Source organism: Neofelis nebulosa, chromosome 12 (genome assembly GCF_028018385.1).
Source record: "Neofelis nebulosa isolate mNeoNeb1 chromosome 12, mNeoNeb1.pri, whole genome shotgun sequence".
In the NCBI taxonomy this organism is placed as follows: Eukaryota; Metazoa; Chordata; class Mammalia; order Carnivora; family Felidae; genus Neofelis; species Neofelis nebulosa.
In genome coordinates, this window is record NC_080793.1 from 22733419 (window position 1) to 22754309 (window position 20891).

Sequence of the window (20891 nt, forward strand, 5' to 3'; positions counted from 1 at the left end):
TTCAAATACTTTACACAAAATCTGGATGTAAATGTGGCCTTCTTCTTCTTCTTTTTCCTCTTTGCCCCTCCTATATCTTTATCCCCAACTCTGTGGTTACTTGGATAACTTGCCTAAGTCATTAAAATAAAGTAAAATAATCAGTCAGAAATTTAAAAAATTGAAATTGATTTATTGTCCTCCCCCAACCCCGTGCCAAAAAAAGAGCTGTGATGGTAAGTAGGAAAGTATAGCAGCAAATCATTGGTTTTCTCTAACAAATTCAAACTTGTCTGAGTCGAATTTAACACTAACAATGCAGGCAGAGACAACTTATATATACAATCACCTATATGGAAGTACATGAATGCTAAGAATGCCCTACCCTAGAATATTTTCCTCATTGATATTTGATCTTACCAGAATTTATTCCTCTGTGTTTAAGCACTGACATCTTTTATAACACATATTTGCTTGGTAATCTTATTGTCATTATTTTCATGTAACCAGTGAAGCTTGTTTTTTTGTTATAGTAGCATAACTATGAAAAGAATAATTATTCAGAGATATATGAAATTCTTATTTTTGACCAGGTGCTGATTATAATAAGAATGGACTCAGATGGTGAGAAACATTTACTCATTAAAATCCTTAACAAAATGGAAGGTAGGGAGATTGATTGATTGATTGATTGATTTATGGCAGTTGGGAGTCTTAAATTATGCTTCATTTGATAACAAATGTTTGAACATATACAAATGTAGTGATCTAAGTTTTTAAATTAAGATACAATAACACACCATAAAATTCATCCTTTAAAAGTATATAACTCAGTGGGATATAACCAGTTTTGAAATAAATCTGGACTTTAAGTCTGCAATATAAATATACTGTAATGTACTTACACATACATTATATATCATATGTATTTATTATTATCAATTAACACCTTTTATTAATTATCTACTAGTTGCTACATAATACTGTATACTTACAACTCTATAAATCAGTTTTAGTAAATCAGTTTTATAAATAAAGAAACTAAAATTCATAAAGGTGATGTAACATGCCACATCTCATAGGTAGCAAGTAAGGGAATCAGGATTTCATCTAAGGTCTGTCTTGTTCTAGTGTCATTCTTCAACTCTTCTACCCACTATTGCCCCCTCTGCCAATTCTTTCCACCTTGTGCTATGGTTTACATATTGCTTATATTTAAACTCTTCTCCTTTTTCATCTCCTTGTCTTTTTTAATGTTTATTCATTTTTCAGAGAGAGAGACAGACAGAGTGTGAGTAGGCGAGGGGCAGAGAGAGGGAGATGCAGAATCAAAGCAAGCTCTGGGCTCTGAGCTGTCAGCACAGAGCCCGACACGGGGCTTGAACTCATGAACTGTAAGATCATAACCTGAGCCTAAGTAGAACGCTTAACCAACTGAGCCACCCAGGTGTCCCAATTTCATCTCCTTGTCTTAAGTGAAACCCTGCTTTCCCCAGATGATATGGCTTCCCCTGTATCCCTCTCGTAAAAAAGCTGATAATTCTCTCATATATATGTGTGTGTATATATATATGTATATTATAGCCTTCCTTTCTAATATATATATACACACACATATATATACATATGTATATGTACACATATGTATGTATACATATATATGTATGTACACATATGTATATATATGTGTGTATATGTATGAGATACATGAGATATATGAGATATATAAGATATGTATATATCATAGGGATGAGAAGGTTAATTTCTTGTTTTATCCTTTCCAAAACATTATTCCTCTATCTCTGAGGTTATGCCATATTGCCACAGCATTTTCTACCATTCCAACTGCCATCCTCTAGTTACCACCTGAACATTCCCCATCATCTGTGGACAGTTCTGCACCTGGTTCAGGGTATTCTTTTCACTCCTAGTCCTGCCATTATCCTAGGTGTCTTTAACATGAATGATGATTCAACATTCTGACCTTATAGTTTTGTTGACCCCCACAGCAAAAATGATATTCATTCCTTGGCTATGCCATCAGCCTTGTAATAATGCAGAACTGTGCTACTTCTGAACTTTAAACTCTGATATATTGCTCTCTGTCTACAGCTACATTAACTCTTTCACGATGTTCAGCATCTTAGAGATCTGTAATCTGTCAACTCCTTTTTTGTTTCACTTTCTTCTCTTTCCAGACTTGGTGATGTGCCCATGACTCTAATCAGTCTTGTCCTTCTAATGTACCTTCCATTTAAACCTTAGCTCTGAATCCATCAAGACATTTAACTTGTCTGTTTCTATACCTGAGCTCCTGAGCATTATTAGAAAAAATAAAATAGTTTGGTACCACTACAAACTTATCTTCTCTGAACTTATATGGGCTCTTAATACCTCTTAACAACCTTTCTTTTATGTTCTTAGTTCCCATTCTTATCCACCTAATGGCTATACCACAAACCCCCACTATGCTACTCATCCCCTCATTATTTCTTCTTTTTACTTGAGAGAGAGAGAGAGAGAGAGAGAAAGAAGAGTGTGAGTCAGGGAAAGGGGCAGAGGGAGAGAGAGAGAATCTCAAGCAGGCTCTGTGCTGTTAATGTGGAGCCCCATGTGGGGCTCTATCCCACAACCCAGGTTTCATGACTCCTCATCCCCTCATTTTTCAGAGAATTATGCAGGGTACCTGTGTGGATCAGTTGGTTAAGTGTCTGACTCTTGATTTTGGCTCGGGACATGATCTCACAGTTTGTGAGTTCAAGCCCCATGTCATTCTCTGTGTGGACAGTGCAGAGCCTGCTTGGGATTTTCCCTCTCTCTCTGCCCCTCTCCTGCTCATGTGCGTGTGTCTCCCCCCCCCCAAATAAATAAATAAACATTAAAAAAAGAGAATTATGCTTTTTAATGTCCATTAATGGGGTAAGAATCTTCAGTTTTCTTCCCTACCATCTACAAACTTACCTTCATTTCTTCTTTTATCTTTTCCTCCTTTCTTTATAAAGGAGGTGAACCTCCTCCTTTTGAAAACCAATTTTTCATTTCTGCTTTGGATCCTATCTCTTCCTGCATCAGTGTGTTCCTTAAGTTATTCCATAGCCCAGCCTTCCTTTCTAATGACTCTCCCTTAATCTTCAAGCCCTCTGGTCTTCTTCTTTTTTTTTTTTTTAAGTTTATTTATTTATTTTGAGAGAGACAGAGACAATGCAGGTGGGGGAGGGGCAGAGAGAGAGGGAGAGAGAATCCCAAGCAGGGTCCATACTGTCAGTACAGAGCCCAACTCAGGGTTTGAACTCATGAAACTGTGAGATCATGGCCTGAGCCAAAACCAAGAGTCAGACACTTAACTGACTGAGCCACCCAGGCACCCCAAGCCCTTTGGTCTCAAAAATAAAATAAAATACCACACTCAACCTATGTCATCCTTTTTTTACTATTTATTTTCCCTCTATAAATTGCATCTTTGACCATCTCCCAATATATTTCTTTGCTGTAACCCTACCAAACTTTATCATGCTGTTTCCTATCTCCATGCCCTTATGCCTCCTGTTCTGCTATAATGGTGCTCTTCTCCCTTCTTTAACAGCTAACTCCTACACATCCTTTAAAAATCAGTTAAAACATTTGTTCAGGAAGCCTTGATTTAAATGCTTTCCTTTGTGATTTCAGGGTATTATGTGCATACTTCTAAGGCGCTACGTACCATCCTGGACTGTACCAACTGATTCTCTTGTCTGTTTTCCTCACTAGTATGTCAGCTTCTGGAGGATAAGCACTATGCCCTAATTTGTATTCCCAGCACCCACAAAAATGCCTGGAATATAGAAGGAACTTAATAAAAATTAATAACTGGATGAGCTAATGAATGCCTCTCTATATACCTAGTAGACTGAGACTAGTGAAAAAGATTAAACTGAACTATATACACATATTACAAATGTCTGCTTATCAGTGCAGTTAGCAAAATAAACTATTAAATTATAGTAATATGAGAATGGAAGATTCTTTCAAGCAGAACTGTATTAGGTGCTATTTCTTTTTTTTTTTTTAAGTTATTTATTTTGAGAGACAGCGAGTGGGGGAGAGTCAGAGAAAGAGGGAGAGAGAGTGAATCCCAAGCAGGCTCCTCACTGACAGCATAGCGCCTGATTCAGGGCTCAAACTCACAAACTGTGAGATCATGACCTGAACCAAAACCAAGAGTCCGATGCTTAACTGACCGAGATTCCCAGGCGCCTCTATAAGTGCTACTTCTTGATGACATTATCATGTGTCTAGAGTCCAAATTTGCAAACTTGGATCTTATTATTTGTTCAGTTTTCCAGTCCTGGGCAGATGAGGTCTTATCTACTAAATTCACAAGATATTTCTAGTATGAAATTGGTAAAGCATCAGTTAACAATTGTGAAGCTGAACCTGCTACAACTGTCTGGAATCAGGCTAATTGAAAACATTTTTTTAGGCGCCTGGGTGGCGCAGTCGGTTAAGCGTCCGACTTCAGCCAGGTCACGATCTCGCGGTCCGTGAGTTCGAGCCCCGCGTCAGGCTCTGGGCTGATGGCTTGGAGCCTGGAGCCTGTTTCCGATTCTGTGTCTCCCTCTCTCTCTCTGCCCCTCCCCCGTTCATGCTCTGTCTCTCTCTGTCCCAAAAATAAATGAAAACATTTTTTTAAGTTAGGAAAGTGATGAGCAATGTTAGCATTATAAAACCAAGGGATCTGGGTAACTGAAGGAATATTTTTGTGAAGAAGCTGAGGAAATATTTCTGATATTTCTGCCGCACAGAGAAGAATACTTAAACCTACTTAATGGGGCAACTTTCCCTTTAATACACCTAAGACACATGGACAAATTATTAGTGTATATGTCACTTCTTATCTAGGCTTCATGCTGAACATTCCTATTTCTTTGGCTTTTGGGATTATATCATCACTACTCTTCCAATTTCTTTCAACAAGGTCTACTAACACAAAAATATTAACTCTCTAAGCTGAAAAAATGTTTTTACTCCTTCTAACTAGCAGCTGTCCTCTCTGTCTAGGAGTAAGACCTTTTTTTTTCTGTCTAGTGTTAGAAAATAGAAATGAGGTTTCATCATCTATGTTTTTGGAAGATCCTAGCAGTTCACTTAGTAAGTAATCTGCTTTGGGATCATAGCTAAGACAAATCAGGGAAGGAGATTAGATTTTATTTTATTTTATTTTTAAATGTTTATTTATTTATTTTGAGAGAGAAAGCTGGAGTGGGGTAAGGGCAGAGAGAGAATTCCAAGCAGGCTCCATGCTGTCAGTGCAGAGCCTGATGCAGGGCTTGATCTCACAAACCGGGAGATCATGACCTGAGCTGAAATCAAGAGTTGGATGCTTAATCGACTGAGCCACCCAGGTGCCCCTGGAGATTAGATTTTTAAATAATATGATCTTGGGGTGCCTGGCTGGCTCAGCCGGTAGAGCATGTGACTCTTGATCTCAAGGTTGTGAGTTCAAGACCCACACTGAGTGTAGAGGTTACTAAAAATAAAAATTTTTAAATAATAATAATACCTTATAAATTTATATACAGAAGACAAATAGTACCCATCCTCTTCTTATTTCTACCAAAACTATTGTCATATTAAGCCAAGTAAACATGAGTAAGTAAGCATTACTTTGTTATTATTACATCATGCCTTTGTGAACTTTACAACTGATGAATGTATACCAATAGAGTGTAAGCTTTATTTTAACTGGAACTAGCTATTCCTAAACCAGTTATGTCTACCAAAAATAAACTGTATGTGTGGGTACAGAATTTTTGAAATTAATTTTATTTTGTTAAGAAATTAGTAACATAGAAATTTAAGTTATAGTTGAGAAGCAGAAGTGAATCTAATGAGCAGGTGGCATCCAATAGATCTTCTGTTTCTTACACAACCAATAAAAAGGAAAAAATGGGGGCACCTGGGTGACTCAGTAGGTTGAGCGTCTGACTCTTGATTTCAGCTCAGGTCATGCTCCCAGGGTCATGAGATCAAGCACTGAGTTGGGCTCCGCAGTGAGTGTGGAGCCTGCTTAAGATTCTCTCTCTCTCTTTCTCTCTCCCCATCTGCTCCTCTCCCCTGCTTGTGCCCTCTCTTTCTCTAAACAAACAAACAAACAAACAAACAAACAAAACAACAACAACAACAGCAGCAAACCCAAAAAGTTAAGGTGGTAATTTTTAAAAAAGGAAAAAATGACATCAAAATGTAGTCTCTTGCTGTTTCATTATGTACTTAAATTTTTGAGTAGAAAAAAAAAAAGGTGAAATCAACCATGATTTTTAACAAATAAAATTAAATGTACAGAATTGATGAGTATCTTATTTGGTTACTTTAAAATTAAGGTTTTAATCCACTCTATTATTTTACATCATAAATTCAGACTTTCCATGCTTATAACATACACACATACCGGACATATTGCCCATGCGTCAAACTTTGATACCACAGACAGAAAAATAATCCAGAAAATTGTATTTTAAGCAGTTTCCTTGTTTATAGATCTTTAATTCATTGTTATGGTAGTGAAATATATGAACACCTAAAACTTATATATAAACAGAACACTGAAAAAAACCTTTTTTGTATTATTCTTCTTTTCTAACAGGTTTAACACTGACTGTCTTACAAAACAAAAGAAATGATTTTCTGGAATCTGAAGGTGTTTTAAATGGGTAAAAATGTATTTATTCATCTATGGGAAATAAGCATACCAGTTTCACAGATTTCTTCACAATTTCTCCTGGAATTTAACTTTTTAAAAAGGCTTAGTAAAACCTGAAATTAATCAATATCTCTCTCCTCTTCCTGAAAAATGTATTATATTAGAACACTTGAACTCAGGTCATTGCCTTATGTATTATATATTATTGTTGTCCAGAATTTTAGTTCAGTCTTGTTTCAATATCCCTGAATTATCATTGTTATTTTTAGTACAGGAAGTGCCCATTTAGACTTACCCTTGTTTATACCAGTTTTGGGGTTTTTTGCTCAGCATTGTTTCTTATATCTCCTTCCTTTCTTTGGAGTTCTCTTTCTTCCTGAAGTATATCCTTTAGAAATTCGTTCAGTGAGAGCATGCTAATAATAAAATTCAGTGTTGACATGTCTAAAAATGTTTTTATTTTGCCTTATTTTATGTAGAAATTATTTATTTCCAATACTGAGATCCAAATTATAAAAAGAGGTGTAAACCAAGTAGAAGCTCATAAAAGCACTTACGTCTTTTATCTATCTGGATTGCTCAATATAGAAAATAGAGATTTTTCATTGTGGCAAGTGCTATTATATGGAATCTGAAGATGGAAAAGATAAACTTATGATATTTAAGTATCCATCTTTTGTTGTTGCTAAAGCATCTGTGAAGCTCACTGAGAAAAAGAAAAACCATTTCAAAGTTGTCAGATAATATTCTATTATATAGATCCTCAAAGATGAAAACCTCACATGTATAAGAGAATGAGATTGATTTCTCATGGTGATTTGTCTGTTATTGATAGGACTCAGTTAATAGTCCTTTGCATTTGGGGATGTGAAGTAGTCCTGTTTTTTTAAAAAAATGTATGACCATCAGGGTGCTTGGCTGGCTCAGTCAGAAGAGCATGTGACTCTTGATCTTGGGATCATGGGTTTGAGCCCTACATTGGGTGCAGAGACTACTTAAAAATAAAATCCTTAAAAAATAAAAAAAAAATGTATGACCATCAAAAGGAAAGATAAAGAGAGATTAGCACAACTGGAGAACAAATCAACAGAAAATACACCAGTGCCTTTCCAAGATAAGCAGGCACAGACTAGAGAAGAATAAACTAGCCAAAAACAGTCATCTTTTTAGCCTTCAAAGTAAATAATGACACAAATATAATTCCATTTTCTTGGCTTTCCTTTGTCTTCAGTACAAGTTCCTGTGTAGTTGCACATAATCAATACATTGGAGCAGATTTCCCCTGGAGTAACTTCTCATTTGTGGTGGAATACAATTTTGTAGAAAACTCTTGTTGGACTAAACACTGCGAGAAATTGAATATTCCTCACATGGCCTTTAAAGTGATTCTTCCAGACACAGTATTAAAGAGTAAGGATATAAACTAAAGTCCTTTTGTTGCTGAGGTAGAATGGAAATTGTCTGTTTTCTGTTTCTAATCTGTGGAGAGAGAATGAGCTATGGCATTAGAGGACTTGAGTTCAAGCTCTAACCTCACCACTCGGGTGTGACGTTGGGCAGGTTCTTTCCCTCTTACCTCATATTCATTTGTAAAGTAAGCTTTACTGATGATATCTGTCTTCATCTCTTTACCTTCTAGGTTTTATTTATAATAGCCCAATTTAATTATGATTATATTGCATTTTTTGTATTTATATCGCATTTCGTATTTTGTATCTCATTTATATCGTATTTTTTATTGAATTTTAGGGGAAATTTTGTTGTAGTATGTTGACTGATTCAGAAAACTTAATATGCAACAAAAAGTTACACACAGACACTTAGAGAAGACTCTAAAACCACTTTGTATATCATTTGGCTTCTCTGTATTTCTCAGCAACCCTTCACATGACTCAGATTGTGAATTCTCACATCCATTAAGCTTCACATGACTCAGATTGTAAATTCTCACATCCATTAAGTAAAAAAAGCCTGTACATTTTTAGTCCCAGGGCATTCCTTTCAATACTTGCCATAAATTACTTTCTATCCACCTCAAGTCTGAGTGGGAAGTTTGAATTCTGAGAGATTCTAATTCAATTCTAAAAATACAGTCACCATAATGGTTACTTTGGAATTTTTGATAAACAGGATTAAATGTTAAATTGATTAAATAATTGAAACATGGGCCCAAGAAAAGATAAAAGCATCCTAGTTTATAGGTAGAGGCTTCTTTCAGTCTCTTGAAGATGAACTTAATTTATTCAACCATTCCTTATTTGGAGCATTTACAACACTTCAGTTTTCCACTACTGTACTACAAGATTTATAGTAGTTTATTATATAATTTTATATACTGTTCTAAGAAGTGAAATGAATTGCTGGGTCAAAAGTATATACACATTTACATATTGTCAAATACGCTTCCAGAAATGCTATCTCAATTCATATTTGTGCAGAAAGTGCAAGAGAATCCTTTTCCCAATATCTTTATAGTAAGTAGGTATTATTATTCTAAGTCTTTGACAGAATTATAGGCAGAAAATATTTTATAGTTATATTATAATTAATTAATTATAGATAATTAATGTCTTGATTATCCATATCTTTTCATACATGAATTGATCTTATATAGCCATTCTTTTGTAAATTGCCTGTTAATGTCCTTTGTCCATTTATCTATTGAGGTATTTATTATTTTCCTATTGATCTGTATCATATAGTAGTTTTAGTAAATTCTGTTAACTGTGTTTTATTTCTAGGTAATAGGATAACATATGCTTTTTATTTTATTCTTCAGACCTTTCTTTATTCTGATTTCTGATTTTTTACAGTGAATATGTTTTATTTTTATACTGCTCCTTGAACATACACTTGTTATTCTCATGTTTAGTAAAAAAGAGAAAGAGCTGAAAGATGAGAAACAAATATTTATAAGCTTTCTCTCATTTAGGAAGCACCTTGCTGGATAGTTTTGGGGGTTTTGTTTTGGAAATTCAGGTTCCATATGTGTTTTTTGCATCTGAAGGACTTCTTAATACTCCAGAAATTCTTCAGTTGCTAGAATCCAAGTAAGTTATTGATTTCATAACTTTTAGCAAGGGTATATATATTCTAAATGACTAACCATTATGCTATATATGCAGTATTATTATTTCTCTCTGATTCAAGCCTGCAATTATATCATATGAATAGTTTTCCGAAGAGTTTATGTCAAGTTACACTTCTCTCCCTGTAGTACACCATCACAATTACTGAATGTTATCTTTTTTTGGCAATATACATCAATCTTGTGGAGAAAAAAATGTTTCATTATTGTTTAAATTTATATTTTAATTTCATTTCTTTTGTTACCAGCAAGTACGAACACTTTATGTGCCTTTTTTTTCTGTGAATTATATGGTCATATCTTTGGGTCATTGATAATATGGAGAATGAGTGTTCTTATTTAGAGGGCCTTAAATACTGCCTGGGAAATAGGACTATGAAGTTCTAAATAAATTCTCAAATTTTTAGACTTTAAGTTCTGAGGTCAGACCAGCACTGAACATTTTAAAATCATATAAAACACTTTATCACAGCATACCAGTTGTCACAGAAATATTAGACATTGGGCTATATATCAAGGAGGAATAATTGAGCTGTGACATTAATTAAAATACAGATCTAAAAATAAATAAATAAATAAATAATACAGATCTATTTTCCATGCTTTTGTTTTTAAATCTTAAGGCTATGGGGCATTCACAGAAAACTATGAGCTTACAAAAGGTAGTTAAAATCTAGGCCAGTTTTAAGGAAAGAGAAAAGAAAATTCTGATAAATGCAGAATGTTTTAGTGTATTACAGAATGTTTTGATTTCATGAATTATTATTTAAAAAGCTGGAAGAAATTGGTCAATACATTTATAATAGTATTATGTGCAGTAATATTTAGTAAAATACCTACGGCAATGCACATCTTAACGAATTTTTCATACATACTGAATAAATCATAATTTAATTCCTCAAATTTATAAAGTAGAATAAATTGATATATGAAAGAAAAAGTGCAGTCGTTAATTTAATATGCAAGAGGACAATACAGACTTTCTTAAAGAATTTTTCTGGGACGCCTGGGTGGCTCAGTCAGCTGGGCGGCCGACTTCAGCTTAGGTCATGATCTCAGGGTTCGTGGGTTTGAACCCTGTGTTGGGCTCTGTGCTAACAACTCAGAGCCCAGAGCCTGGATCCTGCTTCGGATTCTGTGTCTCCCCTCTCTCTCTCTGCCCCTCCCCTGCTCACGTGTCTCTCTGTCTCTCAAAACTGAATAAACATTAAAAAAATAATAAAACAAAAGAATTTTTCTTAGTCATTTCATGATGTCACCTAAAAATATGGTATTTTACAGCTATAATATCACACTAGTGGAGAGAAGCTGCAGTGAGTCACTGAAACTCTTTGGAAGTACAGAGTGTTATGTAGTGGTGACAGTTGATGAATACACCGCCATAGTTTTGCAGGTAAAACTAGACAGTAAGAAATACAAGCCAAATATCTGTGTAATTTATTATTAGCTCTACTATAGAGAGCTTAACTATAATATTAGTGATTTCTTCCAAAACTTTGCAAATGGACCACAAGTACTAAAATCATCACTATACAAAATTACTATTACCAAACTTCTTCAATGCCTTATAATTTTTAACATACTTTAAGAGGACAAAGCAAATATGGAATCTTTAATGTTATATATTGACCTATTTTAAAATATATTTATAGAACAATTATAGTGTTGAAAACCTGAAAAATCAAATCCTAGCTACTATGCTTCTTAACAGGTGGTAGTATATTAATCCATGATTAGTGATATGAGATTTCCTCTAAAGTAAGTGGGGGTTACCTATAAGTAAGCTGATTAAAAAAAAAAAAAGATTCTCTTTAAAAAAATCCCTATAGTTTGGAATTTAAGATTTACAAATTCTTGACAATCTCCTTGATATGTTTGCTTGATTGGAGTACAAAGAAATTAATTCAGTAGGGTGGGAGTGGGGAGCAGAAACCAAGTTTGATGGTATGGACTATAAATTAATGGCAAAGATTATGATAACATAGGTCTGATTTAATGAGCAAATGTTAACAATATGGAATTATATGATGGAAACACCAAGCTCTATTAGAGGGTTTCTTGAGAGATACCATGTCTTACATATTTGAAGTTTTTAAAAAACAATTATTTGGGGGAAATACTGTTTAGGAAAACTTTTAATTCAGTTACATAACTTACTGTCAGAGTAAGACATTTCCTGAATCATTCACTCTATAGAATTTAATTGTGTTAAAGGAAAAAGGGACTGATAGGCCATTAGAGAGCAATTCCTGGAAGTCCATTGACTGCTTCCTTCCTTAAGTAATAAGCAATCAGTGCAGATTATCCCATGGACTTTTAAATGTATTTTATTTCACCCTTATGAGTAGCCAGATCTCTATCTATAAAGGACCTTGCCTGAATAGGGACACTCTGTAGGCGGCTTTCTTCGTATCTAGGACTTTGGGAGATTCATGAGCTGTCCTTGCTTAAGCTGTCATTCGCTGTTTGACATCTACTACTTAATTTTCCCCCTACTACTTCCAGTGTGATTTTAATTTCTCCATAAAATGGGAGCCCATACTCATGTTTCTTCTCAAGTTATAATTTATATATCATGGATTCTTAAAATAGGGTAACAATAACTTCAAAACAACTGTTCAACCTAGTGAACCTTTTTATTTTATTTATTTTCTGGTAGGACCTAAAAGAATTGAATTGTGAGAAGGCATCGGACAATATCATTATGAGACTGATGGCATTATCATTCCAGTACAGCTATTGTTGGCTAATTTTATATACCAAAAAAACATTAAACTCAGAGTAAGTAAACATTTCTTTATCCAAAGTTACATTTATATTTAAGTTATTTGGTCCTCTTCTTTGAATAAAAATCGTTATGCAAATTTTCCACTTGCTCATCTAGTTCGCTTTAAGTCAGGGATCCTCCAGGTGGAGGAGCCATACCCATAGGAATTTGGGATGCCCATAGGAATTAGGATTTGGGAGATGATGTATTTCCCCTAGACATTCTGTGCAAATCACCCTCCCCTCCTCTACTTCACTAAGAATTGCAGCTTTAAGTGTCATTTTTTATTACTTTTTATTTCTGAACTTGTATGTTAAAAGGTGTCATTAAGTCACTGTCTCTAAAATCTTATTAAATATACCAACAAAATAGCATCTTTTGGGGCAGCTGGATGGCTTGGTTGGTTAAATGTCCGACTCTTGGTTTCAGCTCAGGTCATGAACCCGCGGTTTGTGAGTTTGAGCCCCACATAGGGCTTTGTGCAGACAGTGTGGAACCTGCTTGGAATTCTCTCTGCCCCTCCCCTGCTTGCTCTCTCTGTCTCTCTCTCAAAATAAATAAATAAATTAAAAAAAAATTTTTTAAATAGCATCTTTCTATACTTTCTGTCATTGATGTGCTTAACTTAAAAATTACAAAAAAATCCATGCCGAGACACTGGCTTAATTTATCATTATATGTCTCTCCTTTCTCTCATCTCTACATTTTATGAACCCACTGCTTCTACTTCCTTTTTTTCTCTGCAGTCTGGGTCTTCTTCCTACATCTGTACTCATCTCTGTCTCTCAGGGCAACTCATCATTCATGGCTCTCTCATGATCAGCTCCAAAAATATTTTCATCTTCCACTGCTCTAAAGCGTTTAAGCCTGTTGTCAGTACCTTCTTACTCGAAGCCCTTCAGTCCTATGATGAGTCAATGTTTTGATCTTCCATCTCTCTAACTACTCTTTCTCTGTCTGTACCTCTTCTTCCTTGTCCCAGTCTTCAGATACATTTGAATTCTCTTCTTTCTTCTATTTGATCCACTGGAAATCTTCCCCATTCCCATGGATTCAGTCACCATCATTCTGCATATAAATTATGATATATACATCTGCAGCTGCAGTCTCTCTTTGAAATTGTTGACATGTATCTCTACTTTTCTGTTAAATATTTCCACCCTGATATTTTATAGCCTCTCAAACTTAACATGTTCCAAGGTGAATTTATTATATTCTCTATCCTCTTCAAAACAATATCTCCTCTTTTCTGCCTTTAGCTATTTATGACCATTGCCTTTCTTTTAGTCACCAAGTTTAGAAAACAAATCCTATAGATTTAACCACTATCTCTTTTTTTTTTTTATCAATCCCCTCTCTCCATTTATGTTACCAACATCTTAGTTCAGATTCTTATTATTTTATGTGGACTGTTACAATAGACTACCAACTGCTTTCCCACCTCCAGATGGCTCTCAGTGTTACTCTCCATAATCTGTCAGACATCCAATTAATATTCCTAAAACCAGGCTGTTACTGTTTCACTCCGATAAAAAGCCTTCACTGACTTTCCCATTATCTACTGAATACATACATTCTATTCACCCTAATATTCAAATTCTTCAGAGTAGAATCTCAACTTATATTTTCAGCTTAGTTTTCACTGCTTTCCATTTCAGCTAGAAGGATTTCTCATTGGCTTGCAAATATACTCCTGGTTTTCCTACTTCTACTTTTGCCAATACATTTCTCTCTTTCTACGATACTCTCTACTTCCTCTAACTATTTCATCTGGTGAAATTGTGCCTATTTTTCAGAACCTATCCCCAAATACCACTTTTTCTATTCAGTCTTTCCTTAATACCCCCCCTCCAACTCACACGTACAAATAGATATTTAGTTGTGACCTCTCCATCCTTTGAACTCCTTAGCTCTTTGTCTTTTCCTCATCTTTGATATTTATCACATTTTGCTTTGTATTATCATTTTAGAGTACTTGCTTTATGGCACCTCATATTGTTTCATATGATAGATGCTTAGTAAATATTCCTTGACTGAATGAATGCATCTTTCCTACTAAATTGAAAACTAGTCTCATTCATTTTTTAAATCTCTACAGTTATCATGCAACACATACCACATCACTCACAGTAGAAGTTTAAAAAATATTTAATTTAGTTATTATAGAAGGTAGAGACATCTTACCTTATTTGACATGGCCTGTGTGACTTTTTTCTTTATTGACTTTTTGCTTGACTCCATTTTTGTTTATCTACTGTTCTGAGCTCTTTGTATATGATTATTATTAAGTGGAAATAAGTTTAAGTTAGAATATAAGAGTCCAAACTCCTTGGTTCTTATTCCTTTTTCTATTAACAATAACCTTTGGCAAGTCATTTAACCTTGCTTTTCCTTTCTACCAGAATTGAAAAAGAAAAATAATAATTTAGATCTAAAATCTTCATTTTGAATATTAGTAAAGTCTCTGAAGCATTTTAAGCTTGGAACTTGCTTATAAAGCATTAAAGCTTTATCAAGATCTTAGAAGTATTATGGAGATAAAACTGTTTTGAAAAAAATTTTAAGTTGTTTTTAGATTGCTTTCCACCTATGTTCTAGAGGTGCAATTGAAGTACAAGCAAAAAAGAGGAGATTCACACTTATTCTTACCCAGATTTTCAGGGAAACAAACCCCACTAATTATGTAATAGCCTGAGATAGTTTTATGTTCAGGATGTGACGAGCTGTTTATTCACAATAAGATGTTATTATAAAATGTAATTATTTTCAGACTTCTAGGTATCTCAGCTCTGTATTTTTAGATTTATAAAAACATTTAAGAAGTATCTTAATCAACTTAACAAATGAGGAAAATTCAACATACAAAATGAAATTGCTTGAGTTACCTTAGTAGTTCATATCATTAGTTCCTGCTTGAAAAATGTGTTAGGACTCCTGAGGACTACTCCCAGGTTTGATGATTTGATAAGAAGATTCACAGGACTTGGCATAGACTTGGACTCATGGCTATGATTTATTATAGTAAATCGTTACAAGGCAAAATCAGCAAAGGGAAAAAGTGCATGGAGCAAAATCCAGAAGAAGCTAGAAGGAAGCTTCCAAGAATCCTAGCCTAGTGGAGTCACACAGAATGTGCCTAATTTCCGCAGCAAAGAGTTGTGACAACACTTATAAAATATCATCTGCCAGGGAGACTCACTAGAGACTCACTGCCCAGGGCTTTTACTAAGGACTGGTCAAGTAGGCACTGTCTGCCTAGCACATACCAAAATTCTAGACTCCAAGAAGGAAAGCAGGTGTTCAGCAGGAACCACATTGTTTGTACTGTTTAGGCACAGTGAGTGACTCTTATTGGTCACTCTTATGAAATAGCTCACCTGAGAAAGAAACTAGCTGGGGAAAGAAGAGCCAAGAAATTAAGAGAGCCCTTATCTCAATGATATTGAGACCCTGGATCCGACAGTGTCTTCCCTGGACTTCTTAGTAATATGAGCCAATAAATTTCCTTTTTGCTTCTTAGGCTATTTAAAGTGGATAAAGGTGGTAGAAATATCTATCCAAAGCTTAAGACTCACATCTGATCTGCTTAATAACCATAGAAGAAGAAAAAAAGTAGTTTTTTAAAAAATTGAGATATAATTGACATACCACATTGTGTAAGTTTAAGGTCTACAACATGCTGACTTTATGCATTTATATACTGCAATATGATTACCCATGTAGGGTAATGATCTTTTTAAAAAGCGTTTTTTTCTAACAGTTCAGGAAAAAGAGCCAGGGAGGATTCTAGTGAGCCTGGCTCTGGTCACATGTTCATATCTGAACCTGGTACTTTGGCCAGGGAGATAGAATATTTTAGTTTGTGTCAGTCAGCTAGTCATCCCTGAGTCAGTAAGGGTATGAGTTAAACTCTCCTCAGACACACTCTCAGCATCCCCTAGATTTAACTGGATTGTTAAAGAATGGAGGTGGAGCCATCTTTTCAAAAGAATGCTGAGCCTACCACACTAGCATTATTTAGCCAGATTATTCTAATAATATGAAATGTCAAAACAAAATGAACTTCTAATAAGTAGAATCAGACATCAAATGAGTACAAGAATAGTAATATAATCTTTTTTAGGTACCATCTTACAGAAAAGGCACTTCATCATCTAGCACTGATTTACGCAGCTTTGGTTTCATTTGTGCTAAAATCAGAAGAACTGGATGTAAAGGTATTCTTTTCTTACATGTTTGTTTTAATAAACCAAAATTATACTCAAACTCAAGTGCCCAGCTAGTAAACTAAAAAATTCTTAAAAGCCTTTTAACAGTTTTCAAATTAATAAATATTCTTTCCACTTAAACTTCTGTTCTAAAAGCCTTTAATGAATTTAAAGTCATATTTTATCTCTTAATTACTATTTGGCAGGATATGAATAAAAAATATTTGTTGATCGAAAATGTTTGCTTATGAAAGATACACTCTTTTTATCTGCTGTAATCATCTCTAACCAATGTCTTTTCTTTGTTTTCAATGTCCCACTCTGAAATTTAGACACTTCCCCCAATTCAGGGCTCAGTCCTCTTCAGTTACCACTTTATACTCTTTCCTTAATAAACTCAGACATTCCCCCAAATTTAGCTTTCATTTCTGAGTATAATCCTTAAAAATTTCCTGATTTTTCTTTAGATCTGTACCTGTATTCTAGCATCCTACTGGAAATCTTCACATGAATATCCCACAAGTGCCTCAAACTCAGCATTTCCAAAACAAAACTTCTCATTCTCCCCAAACGTAGTTTATGGCATTACTATTGTAACCTAATCAGTAGTAGGTTACTATTGTAACGTAATCAGTCTTTAGAACATGTCTCTCTATCCTACTCCTGCTATTTCCCAAATTCAGGCCTTTGGAGTTTTAAGCAACTTCCTGACTAATGTCCTTATTTCTAGTCCTACTCCAGTGCATCATATATATTGACATCACTTATATTTCTGAAATACAGCTGTGAATATTTCACTTCCTGGGCTGTAAGCTCCTGAAGGAAAGGAAACATGTTTACTTGTTTTCATATTCCTGGCACCCAGCACAGTGCCAAGTACGTAGGAGGCTCTTGATAAATAGTTGTTGTTACATTGAATTTTCTTGCTCACAAGACCTTCCATAGCTTCCTACTTTATTGAAAGAGAGATCAAACTCAGCTGGTTTCAAATTTCACAATTTGGCCCCTAGTAATCCTTCCTTTAGCATCATTCTACTCACCATTTCCTGAATATGAATGACCACACTATCACCTTTAAGCCATTGCACTAACATATCATCCCAGCCTGTCTCTTCCTTCCCACTAACCACCAGCCTTCATAGTTCTGTCTGTTTTTGCCTGGCTCAAACACTGCCTCCTTTAAGAAATGTGCCCAGTTACACGGCTCAGGTTATGATCTCATGGTTTGAGGGTTTGTGCCCGTCAGGCTTTGCACTGACAGTGCAGAGCCTACTTGGGATTCTCTCTCTCCATTCTCTCTGCCCCTCCCCCGCTCGTGCTGTCTCTGTCTCTCTTAAAATAATAAATAAACTTTAAAAAAATGTTCCCAAGTTATACCCTCTCGGGATAAATCTCTCCTCCCATTCTCCCAGGAGCACTTTATGCCTTTATTATAGTATAAGGTATTCATTCATGTACCTTCCACCCTGGAGGGTAAAAACTAGGCCCTTTTTCTTTGTAAAATGTATAGCATCTAGCACATTACTTTATACACAGTAAAAATATTCAACAAACATCTACTAAATAAAATTAAATCAAAACACATTAAAATATGTCACCAATACTCAAGTCTCCCATTCTTCTGACTTAATGACATTATTACATAAAAGGGGCTCCCTAGACTCATATTATTTTAGAATATATTGTTGCTTTACCTCACTGTATTTAGTAATATAGTTTTTGGCTTTTTAGAGCACATCAGTTATGGGTTTAAAAAAATTTTTTTCAGGCATCTGAAGAGCCTAGCCATAAAAGAAACATGAGAAAGTTTAAGTACATTTTCTTAAACTAAAAGAATATACTGCTAGTAGTGTTAGGCTATGTTTTATTCTAATGTCAAAAAAAGGTCTATAAATGTCTTTATGAACTCATTTTGCAGAAAAATGCATAGATAAACACATATGCAAAATTTTGAAAACAATGTTAGGAGGTTTCTGAATCTCCCAAAGCCTAGCCATGAGCTCCAGAATCCTTGCTTTAATAAATTAAGGTAATATTCATTATCATCACCATAAAATTGTGCCTTTATACATTTATATAAATGTGTCGGATCTTCTCAAAACATCCAAAACTGAAATAAAATTAATTTGGAATCAAACAGTGTTGTTTCTATACACTCTATATGTACTTAATACAGTTTAAAGAAAATCCTTCTTTAGAATACATGTATTCCCTACAGGTATGTATTAACAGTCTTGTATTTGTTACTCTTCTTGTGAAATAAAAAATTGTCATAATGATTTTATAAGGTTTCTACAGTCTCTATTTCTTGAATTTTCACTACAGGACAGGGTGTTTATATTTCTAAGATATGACTGTTTAGGGCAGTATTCTCTATCCACATTAAACTGCTAACCCATGGACTATACTTCCTTCAACTGAATCTAAAAGATGAAGGTAAAAATAGAACTGAAAGCAGAAGAAAAAGGCTGGCATTTCGAAAGAGAAGGGCCTGGAGGAAAACACAACTGAAAGACAGGAAGTAGGAAATATTAAGAAACTTTTTTTAAAGTTTAGTACACAGAGCATAGTATCAAATAAGCCAATGTTGGATGAACAATTCCCAAAATACTCTAAATCAAAACTTTTTTTCTTTTCAAATACACATCAACTTCATCTGTAAATATCCTTTTTTAAAAATGTATTTGAAAAAGCTTGCAGTATATTTTTAAAATTCTTATTTTTGGTAACTATTAGAGTTAACTTGGAAAAGCAAAATATTAAATATTATTAATGATAATCTAAATTGCTTTGCTTCTAACATAGGTGAAATATAAAACCAAATACGTTATTTTAACAAATTATTAATAAATGCCAAATGGAAGTAAAGAAATTTAGTTCCGGGGCGCCTGGGTGGCGCAGTCGGTTAAGCGTCCGACTTCAGCCAGGTCACGATCTCACGGTCCGTGAGTTCGAGCCCCGCGTCAGGCTCTGGGCTGATGGCTCGGAGCCTGGAGCCTGTTTCCGATTCTGTGTCTCCCTCTCTCTCTGCCCCTCCCCCGTTCATGCTCTGTCTCTCTCTGTCCCAAAAATAAATAAACATTAAAAAAAAAAAAATTTATAAAAAAAAAAATAAATAAATAAAAAAAAAAAAAAAAAAGAAATTTAGTTCCAAAAATTGGAAAACTATAAAGATATCACGTTTAAAGAAGGGAAGAAAATTGCTTAGTCTCACAAAATATGCTGGATTTCACATAGATACTTTAATAAGTTATATCTAAAATTATATTCAAAGGTTAAAATCAGGGCTTTTTTCTTCTAATTACAAACAGTTTTTGCAAGATATATTTTGCTCCCTAATATTTCCTATAATCTAACATATAGAAAATATATTTTAGCTTGTACTTGCCCCAGGAGTGGAAGAGGCTGCACTGATAGTTCGACAAATTGCTGATCACAGTTTAATGACCTCGAAGAGAGATCCTTATGAATGGTTGGATAAATCCTGGCTTGAAGTTTCACCATCTAAGGTTCATCCCCTATATGTGTAAATTAGATATTTGCAAAGCAAGTATAGATACATAGACTTGAATTCTCTTTTTGGTTGCATATTTTTGTCCTATAATGTTTGCATGAGCATATAGAACAGTAACCATAATGTACAATATTTATTTAGATCATTTTCCAGAATCATGGGTATTTTGCAACTTGACAGAAGTATTTTAATGAACTTTTAATGCCTAATATTTTTAAAACATAACTTTTTCTAATTCATAAATTTATACATTTAAGAGTACTAAGTATGATAATAGCAAAATTCCATCATTGCCTTTGTCAGTAATTAAGTTACATAATCAAAACTGAAAGTAGAGTTGTAAAATATTCGTAAGATTGAATAGTAACTTTTTAGAAATTCCTTCAGGTTAAGCATAATATGTCTAAGTTCTCATACCAACCTTGTATCTCAGTTTCCTTTATTTTTTTAATATATTCAAATCATGAAACCATAAAAAAAGAATAATAGAGCTTTTTATTTACTAACGTGGAATGACCTTTAAGCCATATTAAATGAAAAATGAAGTTGTGGCATACAGTTTGTATCCTACCACTTGAACAAGGGGAAATTAATATTTATATGTGTTTGTAAGTAAATATCTCTGGAAGAGATCATGATAATGCTATCAAGAAATG

General features: G+C 34.4%; 1 protein-coding gene across 6 annotated transcripts in view; it reads left to right on the top strand.

The window, feature by feature from the left end:
- The window catches only part of SHOC1 (shortage in chiasmata 1), an 88362-nt gene that overhangs the window by 61089 nt on the left and 6382 nt on the right, over positions 1–20891 (top strand). For all 6 annotated transcript variants that reach the window (XM_058694556.1, XM_058694557.1, XM_058694558.1 and 3 more), the window contains 8 exons: positions 573–645; positions 6602–6668; positions 7890–8068; positions 9591–9708; positions 11028–11139; positions 12406–12527; positions 16637–16730; positions 20099–20230. In XM_058694556.1, the coding sequence (XP_058550539.1) occupies positions 573–645; positions 6602–6668; positions 7890–8068; positions 9591–9708; positions 11028–11139; positions 12406–12527; positions 16637–16730; positions 20099–20230 (897 nt within the window). The remainder of the gene's footprint in view (positions 1–572; positions 646–6601; positions 6669–7889; positions 8069–9590; positions 9709–11027; positions 11140–12405; positions 12528–16636; positions 16731–20098; positions 20231–20891) is intronic.